The sequence below is a fragment of the Ictidomys tridecemlineatus genome, chromosome 11, assembly GCF_052094955.1.
Source record: "Ictidomys tridecemlineatus isolate mIctTri1 chromosome 11, mIctTri1.hap1, whole genome shotgun sequence".
In the NCBI taxonomy this organism is placed as follows: Eukaryota; Metazoa; Chordata; class Mammalia; order Rodentia; family Sciuridae; genus Ictidomys; species Ictidomys tridecemlineatus.
The window spans coordinates 126461657-126478409 of record NC_135487.1 but is presented as its reverse complement, the minus strand read 5'-3'; the positions used below and the strand labels follow the sequence as shown (position 1 = coordinate 126478409).

Sequence of the window (16753 nt, the reverse complement as noted above, 5' to 3'; positions counted from 1 at the left end):
GATTTTTGCTTCTGTTTTTCTCCACTCACCTGCTTTTGGGCTGCAGGAGGCTTTGCAGGTACATAAAGTTCACCAACAGTCTCTTAATATCCTTACATCTGAAACAAGAGGAGCCCAGGTAAATGTTAAGTGGCCCCAAAGTCCCTGCTGCACTGACAGGAAGGCCCTGTCTTACCCAGACCCCACCCACCTCTTTTTGCTGGGAGAGAGCTTCCGCGCCTCGCACTTCTTCAGCTGGTGGTACATTTTGGCTGCCTTGTCATATAGCCGCTTGAGGTTCCCGTAGGCCCCCTCAAAGGACACTTCTGACTGGATGCTGAAGGAGATACGAGGAGGAACTATTGAGTCTTGGCAGGGGAGAGGTGGAGAAGGGCAAGTTACTCTACGGGGCTTTAGGGAACAATGTCACTAGTATATATAGGCTTTCCCCCACCTCACCTTATATATATATATTCAGGGTAAAAGACTCCTAAGCTACCCAATAAAGTACACTCATACAACTTCCAAATTTGTTGCTGCTGATGTTTGAAATGTGTTTTTTAGTTGTAGATGGATACAATACCTTTATTTTTACTTATCTTGACACAGTGCTGGAGATCGAACCCAGTGCCTCACGCGTGCTAGGCAGGCACTCTCCCACGGAGCCCCAGCCCTGGCACTTGCTGTTGCTTTTGCTATACTGGAACCTAGTGCGCCACCACTGAGCTACACCCCCAGCACTTTTTATTTTGTATTTTGCGACAGGATCTCACTAAGTTGCTCAGGCTAAGCTTGAACTTTCAATTCTCCTGCCTCAGGTTCCCAAGTTGCTCCCAAGAGTTGCCCAGCTCAACTTCCAGATGAATCTGAGTAACTGATATCTTACTCTCCTCAATATCCGGAAAATAGACAATAATTCTATTCACATTATGACCTTAACTTAGTTTAATCACTGAAATACATTATCCTAACTACAACAGGCAGCATTTAACGAGCATTTACTACGAGCAAATATATCTACCCACATTGTTGCAGTTAATCCTTCCAACACTCTTTCAAACACAAACACGTACTAAGCATCCCTATGTCAGGTACATAGAGTACCCTAGCACTGTCCACACTTAAAAGAGAGGAAAGGGGGCTGGAGTTGTGGCTCAGTGGTAGAGTGCTTGCCTGGCATGTGTTAGACCCTGGCTTCAATCCTCAGCACCCCAGATAAATAAATAAAAGATCCACTGACAACTAAAAATAATATTTTTAAAAAAGACAGAAAAGGGAGCCTGTGAGAACAAGGACATTGCCCAAAGTCACACAGCTGACTCATGGCAGAGCTGAGGCTCCGAGTCCACCTCACTACAAAACCAACAACCTTGGCACTACTTCACAAGCTTTGTTTTTTTGTTTTATTTTTAAAAAACAACTTTTAGGGGCTGGGGCTGTAGCTCAGTGGCAGAGCACTTGCCTAGTATGTGACAGGCACTGGGTTCAATCCTTAGCACTATATTCAAATAAAATAAAGGCATTCTGTCCATCTAAAACTACAAAAAATTAAAAACAACTTTTAGGCTTGGAAGTATAGATCTGTGGTAGAGCACATGCCAAGTACACACAAGTCTAATCAAAAAGCCAGGTCACTTTCAGGAGAGTCTATGCCTAGCATGCAGGAGGCCCTGGGTTCTACCCCCAGCACTGCAAAAAAAAAAAAAAAAATATATATATATATATATCATTTTTAAAATTAAGATAAAACAACTTTTTAGTTATAAAAAGCAAGGTGTAAAAAGAATATACATTGGTGGTAAATTAAAGACAATCACAAATTCTTTGATACTCCTCCTGCTGAGAAATAGGGTTCCTCCCTTCAGTTTTACAGCAGGAAGGGCTCTGCAACAGCTCTGACCAGCAGACATGGCAGAAGTAGCTGGAGGTCTCTGAAGTCAAGCATTAAGAAACTAGCACAGCCAGGTTCTCTGGCCCACGCCTGTAATCCCAGCGGCTCAGAAGGCAGAGGCAGAAGGATCAAAGCCAGCCTCAGCAAAAAGCAAGACACTAAGCAACTCAGTGAGACCATGTCTCTAAATAAAATACAAAATAGGCTGGGGATGTGGCTCAGTGGCCGGATGCCCCTAAGATTAATATCCTTAGTACCAAAAAAAAAAAAAAAAAAAAAAAAAAAAAACTGCTTAGCAAAGAATCTTGAATCTCCACTATGTAGCATCCACATTCAGCTGAAATAGCACCCAAAATAGAAGGAATGATAAATTCTTTAAAAAAAAAAAAGAAAAGAAAGAAAGAAAGAAAAAGAAGAAAAGAAATTGGCAGATACTGTAGGTATTGTCACACATGACTGTAATTCCAGCAACTTGGGAGGGTGAGGCAGGAGGATCTGAAGTTGAAGGCCAACATGGGCAATTTAGCAAGACCCTGTCTCAATAAAAAAACAAAAAAAGAGCTGCGGGGCTAGGGTTGTGGCTCAGAAGTGGGGCGCTTGCCTGGCATATGTGAGACACTGGGCTTGAGTCTCAGCACTGCATATAAAGAAGTGAACAAAACAAAGGTTCATCAAAATTTAAAAATATATATTAATATATATATATATATATATGAGCTGGGGTGGAGACATAGCTCAGTGGTGAAGTGCCCCTGGGTTCAATCCCCAGTACCAAAAAATTATTATTATCATTATTATTAATAATAATAGGACTGGGGTTGTAACTCAGTGGTAGAGCACATGCCTCGCAAGCATGAGGCACTGGGTTCGATCATTGGCACCACATAAAAATAAATAAAGATATTGTGTCCATCTACATTAAAAAAAAAAGAAAGAAAAGAAATAGAATAAAAGAAAAACTGACAGACTCTACTTCTAAGTCTCTCACTATTAGATCGTAAGGCTTTATGGAAGACGTCTATCTACCTTGAGGAGGAGACCACCTGGAGAGCCCCTGAGACTAAATGGAGAATGGGCTCCAGATGAGCCAATCTTCCAGACTTCTCAGACCTCTAGATCAGGTGAATTTCAAAGAATTCAAGGGTTGCCCACTAAGCCCTGCCCAAATGCCTTAACTCATAAAGCATGAAATACAATTGTTTCAGCCCAGGAGAATAGGCTCTCAGTGGGACCTCCCAGATGTGCTTGGCTCTATTTTGAAGTGACTTACCCTAGAGCAAGCTTATGAGTGTGATGGGGGCCAAAAACAAGTAAAGGGGGCATTCTCTGAAAGCACTCAAGAAACAGGAAAGACACATGGAACGTCATAAACCGGGTAATCACACTGAGGAAGGGACAGCTGCAGTAGCACAGTGGGGGTGCCAGGCTGCCCTGAGCTGGAGAGGCACACCCCAGAGCTAACCCGTGGCTGATTTCCTTGACCTTGTGAACCAATGATTTCAGCACATGGAATCAGAAGGCAGAATTAGGTCATTTACTATATTACACTTCAATGTTTGATCATTTAAGCTAAGAAAACCATGCTATCCCCTTTGTTTAAAGCCCAACTCACTTTATAACCTCTCCTAAGAACCATTTGGCTTTAGACCTGATTAAGTGATCACAGGGAGTTTTCCAGGCAATTTATTCCATACTATAACAACCAATTTAACCAACAGCATTCGGGACTACCTATCAGCCTCAGGGCACTCAGTTATGAGGACTCAGTACCTCAAGACTAAACAATTTTGGGTGCCCTGAAACTTTTTTTCTTAATTTTAAAAGTTGAGGCTCAGACCCAAGGAAGCACTGACCCATCCTGCTGCTAAGCTGGTCCTTCCATGTTACAGCATTGCATTAAGACACCGAAGACCAAGAATCCTGAGGTTCTTGTCAGAGGCCACTTGGGTAACATTTTATCAACTTTAGCAAGTTTACTTCCTTCTTCAGGAAGACAGCAACCCTGTACTCTGCATAAGATAGCATGTAGTTATTTTAGCTGTCCTAGTGTCTACAAATCCAGGTGGCCTCCCTTAATCTACCATCCCCCCATCCCTCTGAGCCAGGAGCTACAGAAAGAAGGAAAGAAGACAAAGCAGGGGGATGCAGACAGGAAAGCAGAGCGGACAAATACTCACCAGCGCAAGTAGCAATACATAGCTTCCACATTATAGTACTTGCTGCCTGCAAGGGTGCCCAGCTGGTTGAAGGGCATTCCTGGAAAGAAAGAGAATTCCTGCAGTTGAAGGCCACATTATTCAGCCAATGCTGCCAGGCCCAACCAACGCTGGGCTTATGGGGAAAACAGGTGGGTCTGCAACAACTCTGGTGTCTCAGTCGATTGGCAACTTAACTTTGTTCCTCCAGAAGACTACTGGTCTCTTCTCACTTCCTAGCAACCTGCTTCTCCTGGCTGCCCAGGGGTCACCTGCACTACTGAGGCGTACTTCACCTGCCACTGCGGCTCTTCTGGGGCTGATGGAACTCCATGGAGCCCCGTTCTCTCCCCTAGCTCAGTGTCTTAGCTCTGAGTTCCTTCCTACGTCCCACATGCAAATCCCCATCTCTACCTACAACGGAATCCTACCCTTTCTCCCACTGCATCTCCTGTGGGGACAGTGGAAGTATGATTTCCTCTTTCTACAGAGACCTCATAAATAGGGAAGTCATTGTCCCCTTCTTCTTTCCTGCCTCCCTCCTTAGCTGACATTTCCATTTCTCCTCTCTCTCTACCACCTTCTGAGCGTGTTATAAGGTGAAGAATACACATCCAAGGTGAAGTATGAGAGAGCTGAGGGTGGCGAAAACCTGGAAGAAATGAGTATGCCCACTATCTCAATGGTACTATCTTCCTCTTGAAAAATGACACTGGTTTGGAGGCCCAACTAGGAGGTTCACTTACCAATCTGGGGAGCCACTGACAGGGCTTGGTAGTAAAATCTCTCAGCTAGCAGCTCAGTGTCTACACCTGCTAGTTCATTCTGATAGCGTGCTGTAGGAAAGAGAGGAAGAAGGGGAAAGAGATGATTCAGAAAACTCTCTCTCCCCCTCATCAAAGGCCCATTCTGAAAAGCCATAAGGAGAACCTGGTACAGAGGGACCGAAGCTGTTTAACAGGTTGTGGGTCTCGGACACAGTCCTGACCTGCGTGACCATGGGCAAGGGGCTCAATTCTGTCTTCCTTCAACCCTACCCTTCTTACTTTTATTTATTTATTTTGGTACCGGGGATTAAGCTCAGGGGCACTCAACCACTAAGCCACATCCCCAGCCCTATTTTTGTATTTTCTTCAGAGACAAGATCTCACTGAGTTGCTTAGCGCCTTGCCATTGCTGAAGCTGGCTTTGAACTCGCAATCCTCTTGTCTCAGCCTCCAGAGCTGCTGGGATTACAGGTATGCATCACCACGCCGAGCCAACCCTTTTTATTTTAAGACAGGGTCTTGCTAAGGCCCATACTGGCCTTGAACTTGAGATCCTCCTGCCTCAGCCTCTGAGTTGCTGAATTACAGGCATACATCACTGCACCCAGCTAAACAGGATCTTCTTGATTTTCTCTTCCCAATGAAAGGGAGCCGCTGCATTTGTTTGCAAAGACCTCTCATATTTGGTCCTAGAATGCAACTGCCAGATTCTACAGGTAAGACACTGCTAACGACACACTGGTCTGCCTAATATGAAAGAGTTCACTCTCTGCACACAATGCCCATTACTTTAGAAGTGGGTTGCAGGAAGGGACAGAAGGAACCTTCATCAATAAAAGATACTCTGCCCAGCAGCTACACACCAGCAGCCTAATGAGGCATACCTGTCTATGAAGTCTAGAGACCCACAGCCCATAAAACAAGAGAGAGCTTTTCCATTCTCAGAAATATGTGTCAGGCAGAGAATGCTCCCTGAGGTCCTGCTTAATTAAATTCCTACTCGTCTAGAAGCCAAAGAAGATAAACAAGAGCATCAAGGGAGAAAGATAACAAGTTAAAAATCTTCTTAACCCACTACTGAGCACCTTGACATTCTCAGAGCTCAAAGGCCCTTCCCTGTGTCCCATATTCACTGGTCCTCTCTGACCCCCAGGAGGGATCACTATCAACAGACTGGAGGGGAGAAGTTATCAGAGGCCAAACCATTTCTTCTGCTCTTTACTCAAGTAAAACGTGGTACCAAAACTGAAGCAGCCTGGGCCTTTCCCATGGCCCCAAAGAGAGGAAATAAATAAAAGGTGCAGGTTCTTACACAAGTCTCCCAGGTATACCAGACATCGGTGGCATGCCATTTGTGCCCAATCCATCTCCTTCCCTGAGGCTGACACTGGCTTCTTGCATCCTGAAAGACAGAAAGGTTGATTTCTGAGTCCATACCTCTGTCCCCACTAAAGCAGAAACATTCTTCTAAAGTGGATAAAGGAGGAAACTCGAGGACCGGCCTTGGAACCATGTCTTCTGGGCAGAGAAGACATTCATCTAAGATGCAGGCAGATACAGAGGTTCACAGGCAGGATTCACCCACAGGACAGGAAGGAACTGAAAGAGGAGGATTAGGTCCTGAACCCAGGACAGTACCCTGGGGGTGCCCCTTCCAGAAAGGAGGAAGAGATGAGGCTCAAGAATCAGGAAGGTTAAGGGTGCCTTTTATGGAGCTATCTACATTAAGATAAAAGGCTGGGGTGGAGATGGGAAACTAACTTGCCCAGAAGAATGGCATGTGAGTGAGGCCCAAGCAAATGCTCCTTTCTGCCTGATGAGAGCCCAGAGAGGAAAGGCAGCACGGAGAGTCTTCCCAGAGAGTAGACAAGTGCGCTTGCCCTGCCTGAGGACTAGCCATGGTCACGGCAAAAAGTGCCTGGCTGTCCCCTCTCGCTTCAGCTAAGCAGCCTTGTGATTTTGGTTCAGAGAGCTTGGGCTCTTTGGGTGGCAATTTCCCTACTTGCCAGGTACAGGTGTAAGTGTCTACAGCATTAACTTAATCCCCATGCAACTCCATGAAGTAGTTAATACTCCCATTTCACAGTGGAGGCAATCAGTCACACAGCTGAGGAGTGACACAGCCAGGACTCAAAACACAGTGTGGCTTCAGAGACCATCCTCTCAGCCATCCCTACTGACAGCCGCTCTGAGGGCTTTGGAGCTCCTATTCTGAAAAGCCCTTCCAAATGTTTTCTGTAGAAATCTCTTAGTTGGCTGAATGAAGAAAACATCAATGAAGAAGAAAACTAAAATGGTTTGGGAAACTAACTCTTTGAAAAAACTTTTGAGGATGTGGACCCAAAAGTCCATGTGGCTATCTGGTAAAACCTATGGACATCATCTTGGAATAACTTTGTTATTTTACAGTACTGAGGGCAGAACCCAGGGCTCGGGCAGCTACACAGCACTGCAGCACCGAGCTACACCCCCACTGTCCAAAAATGTTTTTAAATGCACAAAACACAGATGCTCTGCTTCTGACCAGAGAATGCTATTATGTGGTGGCAAGGACATGACCTCCACCTCTGTCTATCCCGATGGGGGTGGGGACGTGGTTCAGGGGAGGAAAGGGGACACAATAAGGACAATCAAGGGAAGGAGCTCTACAGGGTAGCTGAACTGAAAAGAAAACTGCCAACTAGAAAAGGTAAAGCAACTGCAGCTGCCAGCACCTCCACTGCAGAAAAGGGACCTGCACTGTCCTGAAAGACGGCCCACAATCTGCCCAACGTTTCTAAAGACTTCACTGCCTTCCCCAAACTTTGGGAAACAATCTCTAAAGTCAAAGAAACAGTGCTGGCGAGATTTACCTGGGAGAGGAAAAGAAATATTATTACTATCCTCTTCCAGACCATTCTAAATGTTTCTGGTTCCTCCTCATACTGGCCCCCAATTCCAAGCTCTCCCCTTCCTTAACATCTTTACCCTACCTCGTAAGACTGGTTAAACCCAGGCTTCATGAAGCCTGGCTGGGTCACAAGCTCTAAAAACTCTGAGGGACAAGGAGGCAAAAAGTGAGGCCCAGGAACCTTCTCCGCAAGTCCACCTTTCCGGCTGCACTGACCTATAAGAGGGTCGGTGACGTGGGTCCAGTCAATGCAGCACTGCAGTTCAAGCTGGTAGTGGGACTGGATATAGAGAAGGAGATGCTGGTAGAAGCCAATACCAGCCACCAGGTGTGTCCTGTAGGCACATTCCAAGGTGCTCCGGCTGTGGATGTGCTAGAGATGAGAAAGGGAAGGGGCTGGCTAAACAATAAGCTCATAATACCATTCCCCCACTCCCCCACTCCTCCACTCCCCCAACCTGCTTATCTCACTGAGAAAATCAACTATTTTTTTTAATTGAACCCAGGGGCGCTCTTATCACTGAGCTACATTCCAGCCCCTTTTATTATTTATTTATTTATTAAAATTTTTTAGTTGTAGAAAGACACAATACCTTATTTTTATGTGGTGCTGAGCATCGAACCCAGTGCTTCACACATGCTAGGCAAGCGCTCTGCCACTGAGCCATAACCTCAGCCCCCCTTTTAATTTTTTTATTTTTATGTTTATTTATTTATAATTTATTTATTTTTTAATAACTATTTTATTTTTCTTTATGTGGTGCTGAGGATCAAACCCAAGGCCTCACACGTGCTAGGCAAGAACTCTACCACTGAGCTACAACCCCAGCCCCAATTTATTTAAAAAAAATTTTTTGTGGGCTGGGGATGTGGCTCAAGCGGTAGCGCGCTCGCCTAGCATGCGTGCGGCCCGGGTTCGATCCTCAGCAGCACCACATACCAACAAAGATGTTGTGTCCACCGAGAACTAAGAAAAGATAAATAAATGTTAAAATTCTCTCTCTCTCTCTCTCTCTGTGCCCCTCTCTCTCACTCTCTCTTTAAAAAAAAAAAAAAAAAAAAAAAAAAAAAAAAAATTTTTTGTTGTTGTAGTTGGACACGATAAATACCTTTATTTTATTTATTTATTTTTATTTTTTGAGATCGGTTCTTCTTACAGCACTGAAGTTACTCTCCAACTTGCCATCCTCCTGCCTCAGTCTTCTGAGTTGTTAGGAGGTTACAGGCATGTACCACTGCACCAGCCACGAACTTATCTCCTTGACTCTGGAACCTCATCCACCCCGCTCTCTTCTCACTCACGAGTAGCCCTATGTCTTTGGATCTACCTCTCTGGTCACCCATCTGGGACAGGCTCCCTTCCTTCTTGAACTTCAGTTATGTCTCGACTCCCTCCCTCCTTTCTGCCATCTTCCCCGTGGCTTCCCTGCCTCCAACCATGGTCTAGGCCCAGGTTCCCAGGTGTCTCTTCCTTAGCTCCCCTCCTCAGTCGAGTTTCTTCCCAAGTTCTAGGGCCCCCTTACCTTTTTGTTAGTCTTGATAAGCTGGATAACTTCATAGTACACCTTTCTCCACAGCAGCTCCTCAGCCTTCCTTCCATAGTCCACTGGATGCAGGAACATAAGCTTGACGCAAAGCTCACGCAGCCTGGGAGTGGTAAGAGTACATGAAAGAGATGGCCCATCCCTTGGTGAGGGACACAGAACTCAGGGCAGGAGCCATGTGCCATATACCCTCACCGACAAATCTACGTGCTTGACAAGAGATAATCAGAGTCAATGTGATCCAGAACAGCAGCCGTCAAGAAAGTAGTGCACGAGCCCCGAAAAACAGACACAGGAAGCAATAAGGATTTCAACAGTCTTCATTTCCCCCCTGCACCTCTTTCTGAGCCTTCTTTTTTTTGGGGGTGGGGGGAGAAGAGGAGGTTATCAGGGACTGAACTTGGGGCACTTGACCACTGAGCCACATCCCCAGTCCTATTTTGTATTTTATTTAGAGACAGGGTCTCCTAAGATGCTTAGGCCCTCACTAAGTTGCTGAGGCTGGCTTTGAACTTATGATCCTCCTGTCCCAGCCTCCTCAGCTACTGGAATTACAGGCACATGCCTCCGCACCCAGCTTCTCTCTGTCTTCTTGCCCCCTTTCTCTCTTTGCCTCCATGGCCAACTCCTTCAAATGCTTTTTTTTTTGTGGGGCAGGAGTTAATTTGGAATTTAACTCAGAGGTAGGCACCCTACCATCAAACTACATCCCATCCCTTCTTCGTTTTTGAGACAGGGTCTCACTAATCTGGTCAGGCTGGTCTGGAACATGCAATCCTCCTGGCTCAGCCTCCCAAATCACTGGGATTACACACATGCACCACCACTCCTAGCTCAACTGCCATTCCGGTGGAGACAGACCAGGAAGCGTTCGGGATTGGTGGTCTCCAACTTACTTGTTCCTCAGGCTAATGTTCTCTGGTTTGAACACTTCTTGATAAGCGGTTTTGTTACAAAGGATGAGGTCAAGTCGATGCACAGCCTCCACCACAGCCCTGTAGGGAAATGTAGGCAAAGAGCCCAAGTCACATGCATGCATGGTTCCCCTCAGATGCTGACTCTAGAGGGGAGGGAAAATAACATGACTGCAGCTAAGGTCCACACAAAACAAGATGAACACATCCTCCATCTGATACAGCAGCGCCCCCACCAAGGGGCATCTGGAAACCGTCCATGATGAAGGCATTCTAAGTTGTCACAAGGGGTGCGGGGATGTGTGTGCTACTAGCATTTAGTGGGTGCTGACAGGATAGCCCACCACAATAGAGAATTATCCTGTTCAATATGTCAACAGTGTCAAGGTACAGAAACTGTGACGTGGGAAGATCGACTCTCCAGATGGAAAGAACGCAGGCTGTGATGCCAGCAGAAAAGCTTTCAAGTTTGAACCCTGGCCGTGTCTTTGGGCAAAGTATCTAAAGGTTTAAAAGTTACAATATCAAAATAGACATAATAGTAGCAGCTACTCAGAGGACTGTTGTAAGGATTAAATGGTAGTTTTGTTACATGGTAAGCATTCAATAAAGAATAGTGGAATAGTGGAATAGTGGAATGAATGGATCATTATTATTATTCGAGGGTTTATTATCCCTGACATAAAACCTCTGATGTAAAAGTCTGCTTTGGAATTGCAGGGTATGGGAAGGTAAAGGGGACTCCTGAGCTGCTTAATCGTAAGTCCTGGATTCTATTGAAAGACTATTTTGCATAGTGGTTGAGTATAAGCTTGAAAACCAGACTCCCTGGGTTCAAATCCTGACTCCATTTCTTACAAGTTTTCTGGGCCTGAGCAAAATATCCAACTTCCTTATGTCTCAGTTCACTCCACTATAAAATGAGAATATGATCACCGACCTTATGAGGATTAAATTAGCTAATATACAAAGCACTTATGACAGTGCCAGGTACATAGCAAACACAGAGTTAGCTTCTAATCTTCTTGTTGTATAAGGATGAGGGGAAGAGTCAAGACACTAACTCTGTCATTACAGAAAAGAAAGCCACAGAAACTACAATGAATGGCCAAGAAGTCCCAGAGGTAGGTGTCAACTCTGGAAGGGTAAAACCCAGAGGATAGCAGGTAGCAGCTGTGAGAACAGGTGAATCAGACACAGCTGTGGACCAGAAAAACAGAGCAACCAAAAAACAAAGGGTGATGATTCCCAGAACAAACTGAAATGTGTTCCCAGCTCAGGGCAAGCAGGCTGGCACTTGGTGGTGGTGGTGGCTTAGGTGGTACACCAACCAATAAAAGCTGCTCTGTACAGGGCCAAGTGACTGCCAGCACCCAGCTGAGTGGGTGGGACAGCAATGAGGCCTTCTTACAGCAGGCAATCTTGAGAGCTTAGCATTTCTCCAAACACCTTCTGGGCTATCAAGAGATGAGAGTCAGGCCCCTCTAGCCAGCCTGGCCCTCAGTGCCAGGGATAGCAGCAGTGAGTGATTTACTGACACTAGCTTAGTCCCCAGGGCAGGGATTTTTTTTTTTTTTTTTAAGGTAGTGCTCACTATATTGCCCAGGGTAGCCTTGAATGCCTCAGCTCAAAAGACCCTCCTGCCCCAGTCTCCTGAGTAACTAGGCAACAGGTGCAGGCCACTATACCCAGCAACGCAGGGTTTTTAACATCAGTGCCACAGTCAGATCTAACAGGAGTGTATGCATTTTTCTTTTGGTGCTGATGACTGAACCCGGGGCTTATAGCTAGACAGCTACAACTCTAGCCCAGGTGCATTTTTATAGATAGCCTCCAGAACTCTCCTCACATCCTAATCTAAAAAAGGTTAATAATCACTACTCTGGGGGCTGGGGTTGTGGCTCGGTGGTGCAGCACTTGCCTTGCACACATGAGGCACCAGGTTTGATCCTCAGCACCACATAAAGTAAATAAATTAGTAAAACAAAGATGATGTGTTCCTGTTCAATTTATAAAAAATTAGAAATAATAATCACTACTCTGGAAAATTCTTATCACAAATGTATAAATTTGAGAGGGCTCAGCACTTTTTCCCCATCAGATCATAAGGTCTTTTACTAAACTATAATCTTGGTTTGTTTTTTTTTTTGGGGGGGGGGTTTACTGGAGATTGAACCCAGGGAACTTTACTGCTAAACTACATCCTCAATCCTTTTTTATTTTGAGACAGGATCTCTCTAAGTTGCTGAGGTTAGCCTTGAACTTAGAATCCTCCTGCGTCTATTTCCAAAGTCACAGTCACGGGGATTACAGGTATGCACCACCACGCCCAGCTACTATTGTCTCCTTCGCTATTATAATCCCAAACCTTGCACGGTGTTAAAAAGAAAATATGTTTTTAAAATAAATAACTCATTAACTAGCCTAATAAATTAATTGGTGGTTATGTCCCTTCCAGCAACACTTCTGCTTCTTTTTCTTCTGTCACTCATAAAATACTTCAGAATTTCCTATCTGTAAACAGCTAGGTGTGGGAGTTTCCCAAACTCACTGAAACCCAGTGATAGGTCCATAGTTTAACCACACAAATAATTTAGGAAGAGAAATTGGACCTCCCTCCCAGTTCCTTCCACCAATCACCACTGTTATAACAAATAAATATAAAACCAGACTGGCTTCCTGAAATGTTTACCCTACTCAAAGCCAACACTGCACAATTAGACAATTAGAGGCACAGATACCCATGGGCACACATGTTAGCCACACACGCAAATACACTAGTTTAAGTCAGTGCTGTGAAGGTCAGGGTTTGAGAAAGAACTAGATGGGAGAAAAATTAGAATGGCTGGAGCCATCCCCCAAAGCTGGAAAGAAGTAAGGAATTTGCAGACACTGCCTACGCTGACAGGCAGCAGTGACACTCAGCAGCATGATGAGGCCCACGTGCCACCCCTAGCCAACTCCTCACCAGCTTGGGGACTGCTTGGGACAGCCCACAGTGGGTGCCCAGGGGCTGCTGGATTGGATCACTCTTCTATTTTTGGAATGGCCTATACTCCCCTCTGCTTTCTGGCTTACAAGGACAGAGCAGACCGGGATGCCTACTCAGGGAGGAAAAGACAACACATCCTCTTGACTCTTTCACTGCCAAGATGGGGCCCAGGGCTCTGAGAGTAGTCTTTTCAGGCAAACATTTCTGTTCAACAGAGATGGGGCCAAATGAAAATCCCAAACCCTACTTCCTACTACAAAGCAAAAAAACTCAGTTTGGTTTCTATGCTTCTTCCTATTATGATCCAATTCCAGGGCCCATGTTCCAGTTGACCTAAACAAAAATTCTTCCAGCCAAATTGGGAAGACCTCATACTGCCCGGTTCCCAGCAGAGGCCTGAAGAGCTGAATGTGTGACTTGAGGAGTAGGGAAGGCACTGTGGAAATCAGAAACCAGGAAGGGAAGTTGCCTGGTAAAGGACTGTATTCATGAGTCCTTAAATGGGCTTCCATGTCCTAAGAACAAGATGCACCCAAAGTCCTTCATGACCCTTCCAAACCAACACAGCTACTCTTTCAGTCTTTCTTCTCATACAGACTCCCCCAAATTAGAGATTTATGGGACTTCAGAGTGCATCCAATCCAAATCTCTCCTTTTAAGGAAGAGGAAACTGAGGCCCAAGGTCATGCAGCAAGAGCAGAGCAAGGACTTGAACCTGTTTCTGCGGATTCCTGCCTAAGTCTCTGACCTGTAAATCCCACAGGGCTCTAAGCACCGTTCCCCTTCCGGGTTTTTCTCCATCTGGGACCCCCCCATCCCTCACCCAGCCAACCCCTCCTGTCCCCCATTCCCACTTTATTGCCATCCCAACTCTGCAAAGCTCCTTGCCCACCCCAAGCTCACGGCGGAAGGGCTGACTCCACGTGCTTTCCTCCAAAACTCCCACCCACCCAATTCCTCCACCGGCTTCACCCCAGGGTTAGGAGACCCCGCCCCCGACTCCGTCCAAAATTGCACTCTCCTCCCCCGCCCGCGTCGGAGCCCGCACCCGGCCCCGCCTGCGCGGGAGGCCCCGCCCCTCGTCGTCCCCCACTTCCCCCAGCAGCTGCACTCACGCCCCGGCCCCGCTCACCGGTAAAGCCGCTTAGTGTGGAGGACCTTTGCTTCGGGCTCGCTGCTTTCCCCTGTAGGGGGGCCTTGGCTCATGGTGCCCGGGTCCGGGGGCGGCTCCCGGTCACAGGCCCCCGCCACCCACCAGTGCCTCCACCACTGCCGTCTCCGGCCTTAGCCGCAGCCGCCACCGCCGCCGGCCCTGCTCGGCCGCCATCGCTGTGAGGCGGCTGCCCGGGACAGCTCCTCCTCCGCCCGCCAAATCTCGCGATAGCAGCTCTATTGCTGCGGGCCAGTGGCCTGCTGCTCCCAAATCTCGCGGAAATCGTTTTCCCTCCCGGGAAGTTACCAGAACTCACTCTGGGCAGCATGGCCTCTTTCCGGCTTCCCCCAGCTCTTGAGAAAAACTTTATTGGCAAAGCTGCCGGAGAAGAGACAACGAAGCCAGCGAGGCGGCTGAAGCTGAGCTGGGTCTGGGGAGGTGGACTCCCAGCTGGGAGAGTGACTGCTGTGTCCAGCAGGGGTCATTAATCCATCCTTGGGCCTCTTAACCCCTCCCCACTTGAACCGAGCCTCCTTCCGATTACAGTGATTCCAACCCCCTTCCCCCAATGACATGGACAAAATTAGGTGTTTGTGAAAGTTTCCTTGGAGAGGCCGAGCATCATGTGGAGCTAAGGCTTTGGAAGATACGGCTATTGTAGAAGCGCCTCGACCTTTCATCGTCCCCTGCCCAAGATTCCCAGCCTGCAAGTCCTCTCCCTAATCCAGCAAACATTCATTGAACACCTGCTGTCTTCCAACAGCATGCTGGGTTCTGGGCACACAGATGAGCTAGCTAGACCCTGTCCCCGCCCTCACAAAGCTCCAATGACCTCAGGGATAAGATGACATAGACATGAGGAGTCAGCCCGGCCAGGTGGTGCACACCTGTAATCCCAGCGATTCAGGAAGCTGAAGCAGGAGTATAGCAAATTCGAGGCCAGCCTCAGCAATTTAGAAGACCCTGTCTCAAGTGACCCATGCCTGAATCCCAGCGGTTTGGGAGTCTGAGGCAGCAGTTCAAAGCCAGCCTCAACAACTTAGCAAGACAAGACCCTGTCTCAAAATAAAATACAAAAAAAAAAAAAAAAGCTAGGGATGTAACTCAGTGATTAAGTACCCCTGGGTTCAATACCTGATACCCCCCCCAAAAAAAAGAGAGAGAGAGAGAGAAAGAGAAAGAATTAGAAGCCATTTTCTTATATTTCTGCCCCTACTCCCCATCCTCTCATTAAATCAGCTCCATATGTACCTCAGTAGAAGAGCATTTGCCTAGTATGAGAGGCCCTGAATTCACAAAAAATGAAAGATCATCTCCTATCTAACTTGAATACCTATTGCTTTCTAACCCTTAAGCCTAAGCCAAGAAGCAAGGTGTTTTGGGGCCTATGTACACATTATAATGGGAATATAAATCCCTATTCTACCGTTATACCCCTGGCTGCAGGCACTAATGCTTTCCATTCCTGAAACTGCCTTAAGTCCCTCCCACCTACTGGCCTTTCACTTGTGCTTCTTCGGCCTGGAACAATTGTATACTCTGATTTCTCACTGGGTTTAGCTCAAATGTTACTTTATCAAAGACGTTTTCCCGCGGCTGGGGATGTGGCTCAAGTGGTAGCGCGTTCGCCTGGCATGCATGTGACCTGGGTTCGATCCTCAGCATCACATACAAACAAAGATGTTGTGTCCCCCGATAACTGAAAGATAACTATTAAAAGATTCTCTCTCTCTTTTTAAAAAATATTTATTTATTTATTTTTAGTTTTCAGCGGACACAACATCTTTGTTTTGTATGTGGTGCTGAGGATCGAACTCAGGCCGCATGCATGCCAGGCGAGCGCGCTACCACTTGAGCCACATCCCCAGCCTCTCTCTCTCTCTTTAAAAAAAAAGACGTTTTCCCCATAGACATAGTCTTACTGATTTAGTTGTGAGGCTGGCCTCAAACTTGCGTTCCTTCTGCCTTGCCTCCGGGATCACTTGGGATTACACACATGCACTACAATGCCTGGTTGGGCCTTCTTTATTATCTGTTACCCCAATAGAAGATAAGGTCATGGGCAGAGACTTTGACTGTCATCTTCTTCTCCTCTGTGGCTGTGCGTAGAAGTGTACATAGCTAATAATAGTTGCTTAATAAACATCTGTTGAATGAATAAATGTGCAGATTGTTTTCTAGGTATCCTACTCCGAGCATGCTTTGGTGTATTAATTCATTCTCCCCCCATACACACACATACACCTCCTGCTTTCCTGAGCTGGGAGCTCTTACACCTCTGCCCCAGGTGTTTAGAACACACACTTACTTCTATGCCCAGCTGTACCCCCATTTTCAGAAAGGATGACGTCTTCTGTTAATGCCTTTTCTGTCGGCAGATTTAGCTGGGCGTGTCCTGCCCCTTTAATCTGGGCCCCACCTGCTCTGG

General features: G+C 46.5%; 1 protein-coding gene across 3 annotated transcripts in view; it reads right to left on the bottom strand.

The window, feature by feature from the left end:
* Smg5 (SMG5 nonsense mediated mRNA decay factor) overlaps nucleotides 1-14552 on the bottom strand; it is a 29126-nt gene extending 14574 nt beyond the window's left edge. For 2 of the 3 annotated variants that reach the window (XM_005331382.5, XM_078027384.1), the window contains exons 1-9: nucleotides 14305-14551; nucleotides 10163-10261; nucleotides 9246-9369; nucleotides 7939-8095; nucleotides 6145-6234; nucleotides 4812-4901; nucleotides 4048-4126; nucleotides 191-316; nucleotides 30-98 (exon numbers count right to left, since the gene is read on the bottom strand). In XM_005331382.5, the coding sequence (XP_005331439.2) occupies nucleotides 30-98; nucleotides 191-316; nucleotides 4048-4126; nucleotides 4812-4901; nucleotides 6145-6234; nucleotides 7939-8095; nucleotides 9246-9369; nucleotides 10163-10261; nucleotides 14305-14378 (908 nt within the window). In that variant the 5' untranslated portion in view covers nucleotides 14379-14551. Of the gene's footprint in view, nucleotides 1-29; nucleotides 99-190; nucleotides 317-4047; nucleotides 4127-4811; nucleotides 4902-6144; nucleotides 6235-7938; nucleotides 8096-9245; nucleotides 9370-10162; nucleotides 10262-14304 lie in introns of all 3 variants that reach the window. The other variant, XM_078027385.1, reaches the window with a different exon arrangement.
* Between the last annotated feature and the right edge of the window lie 2201 nt (nucleotides 14553-16753).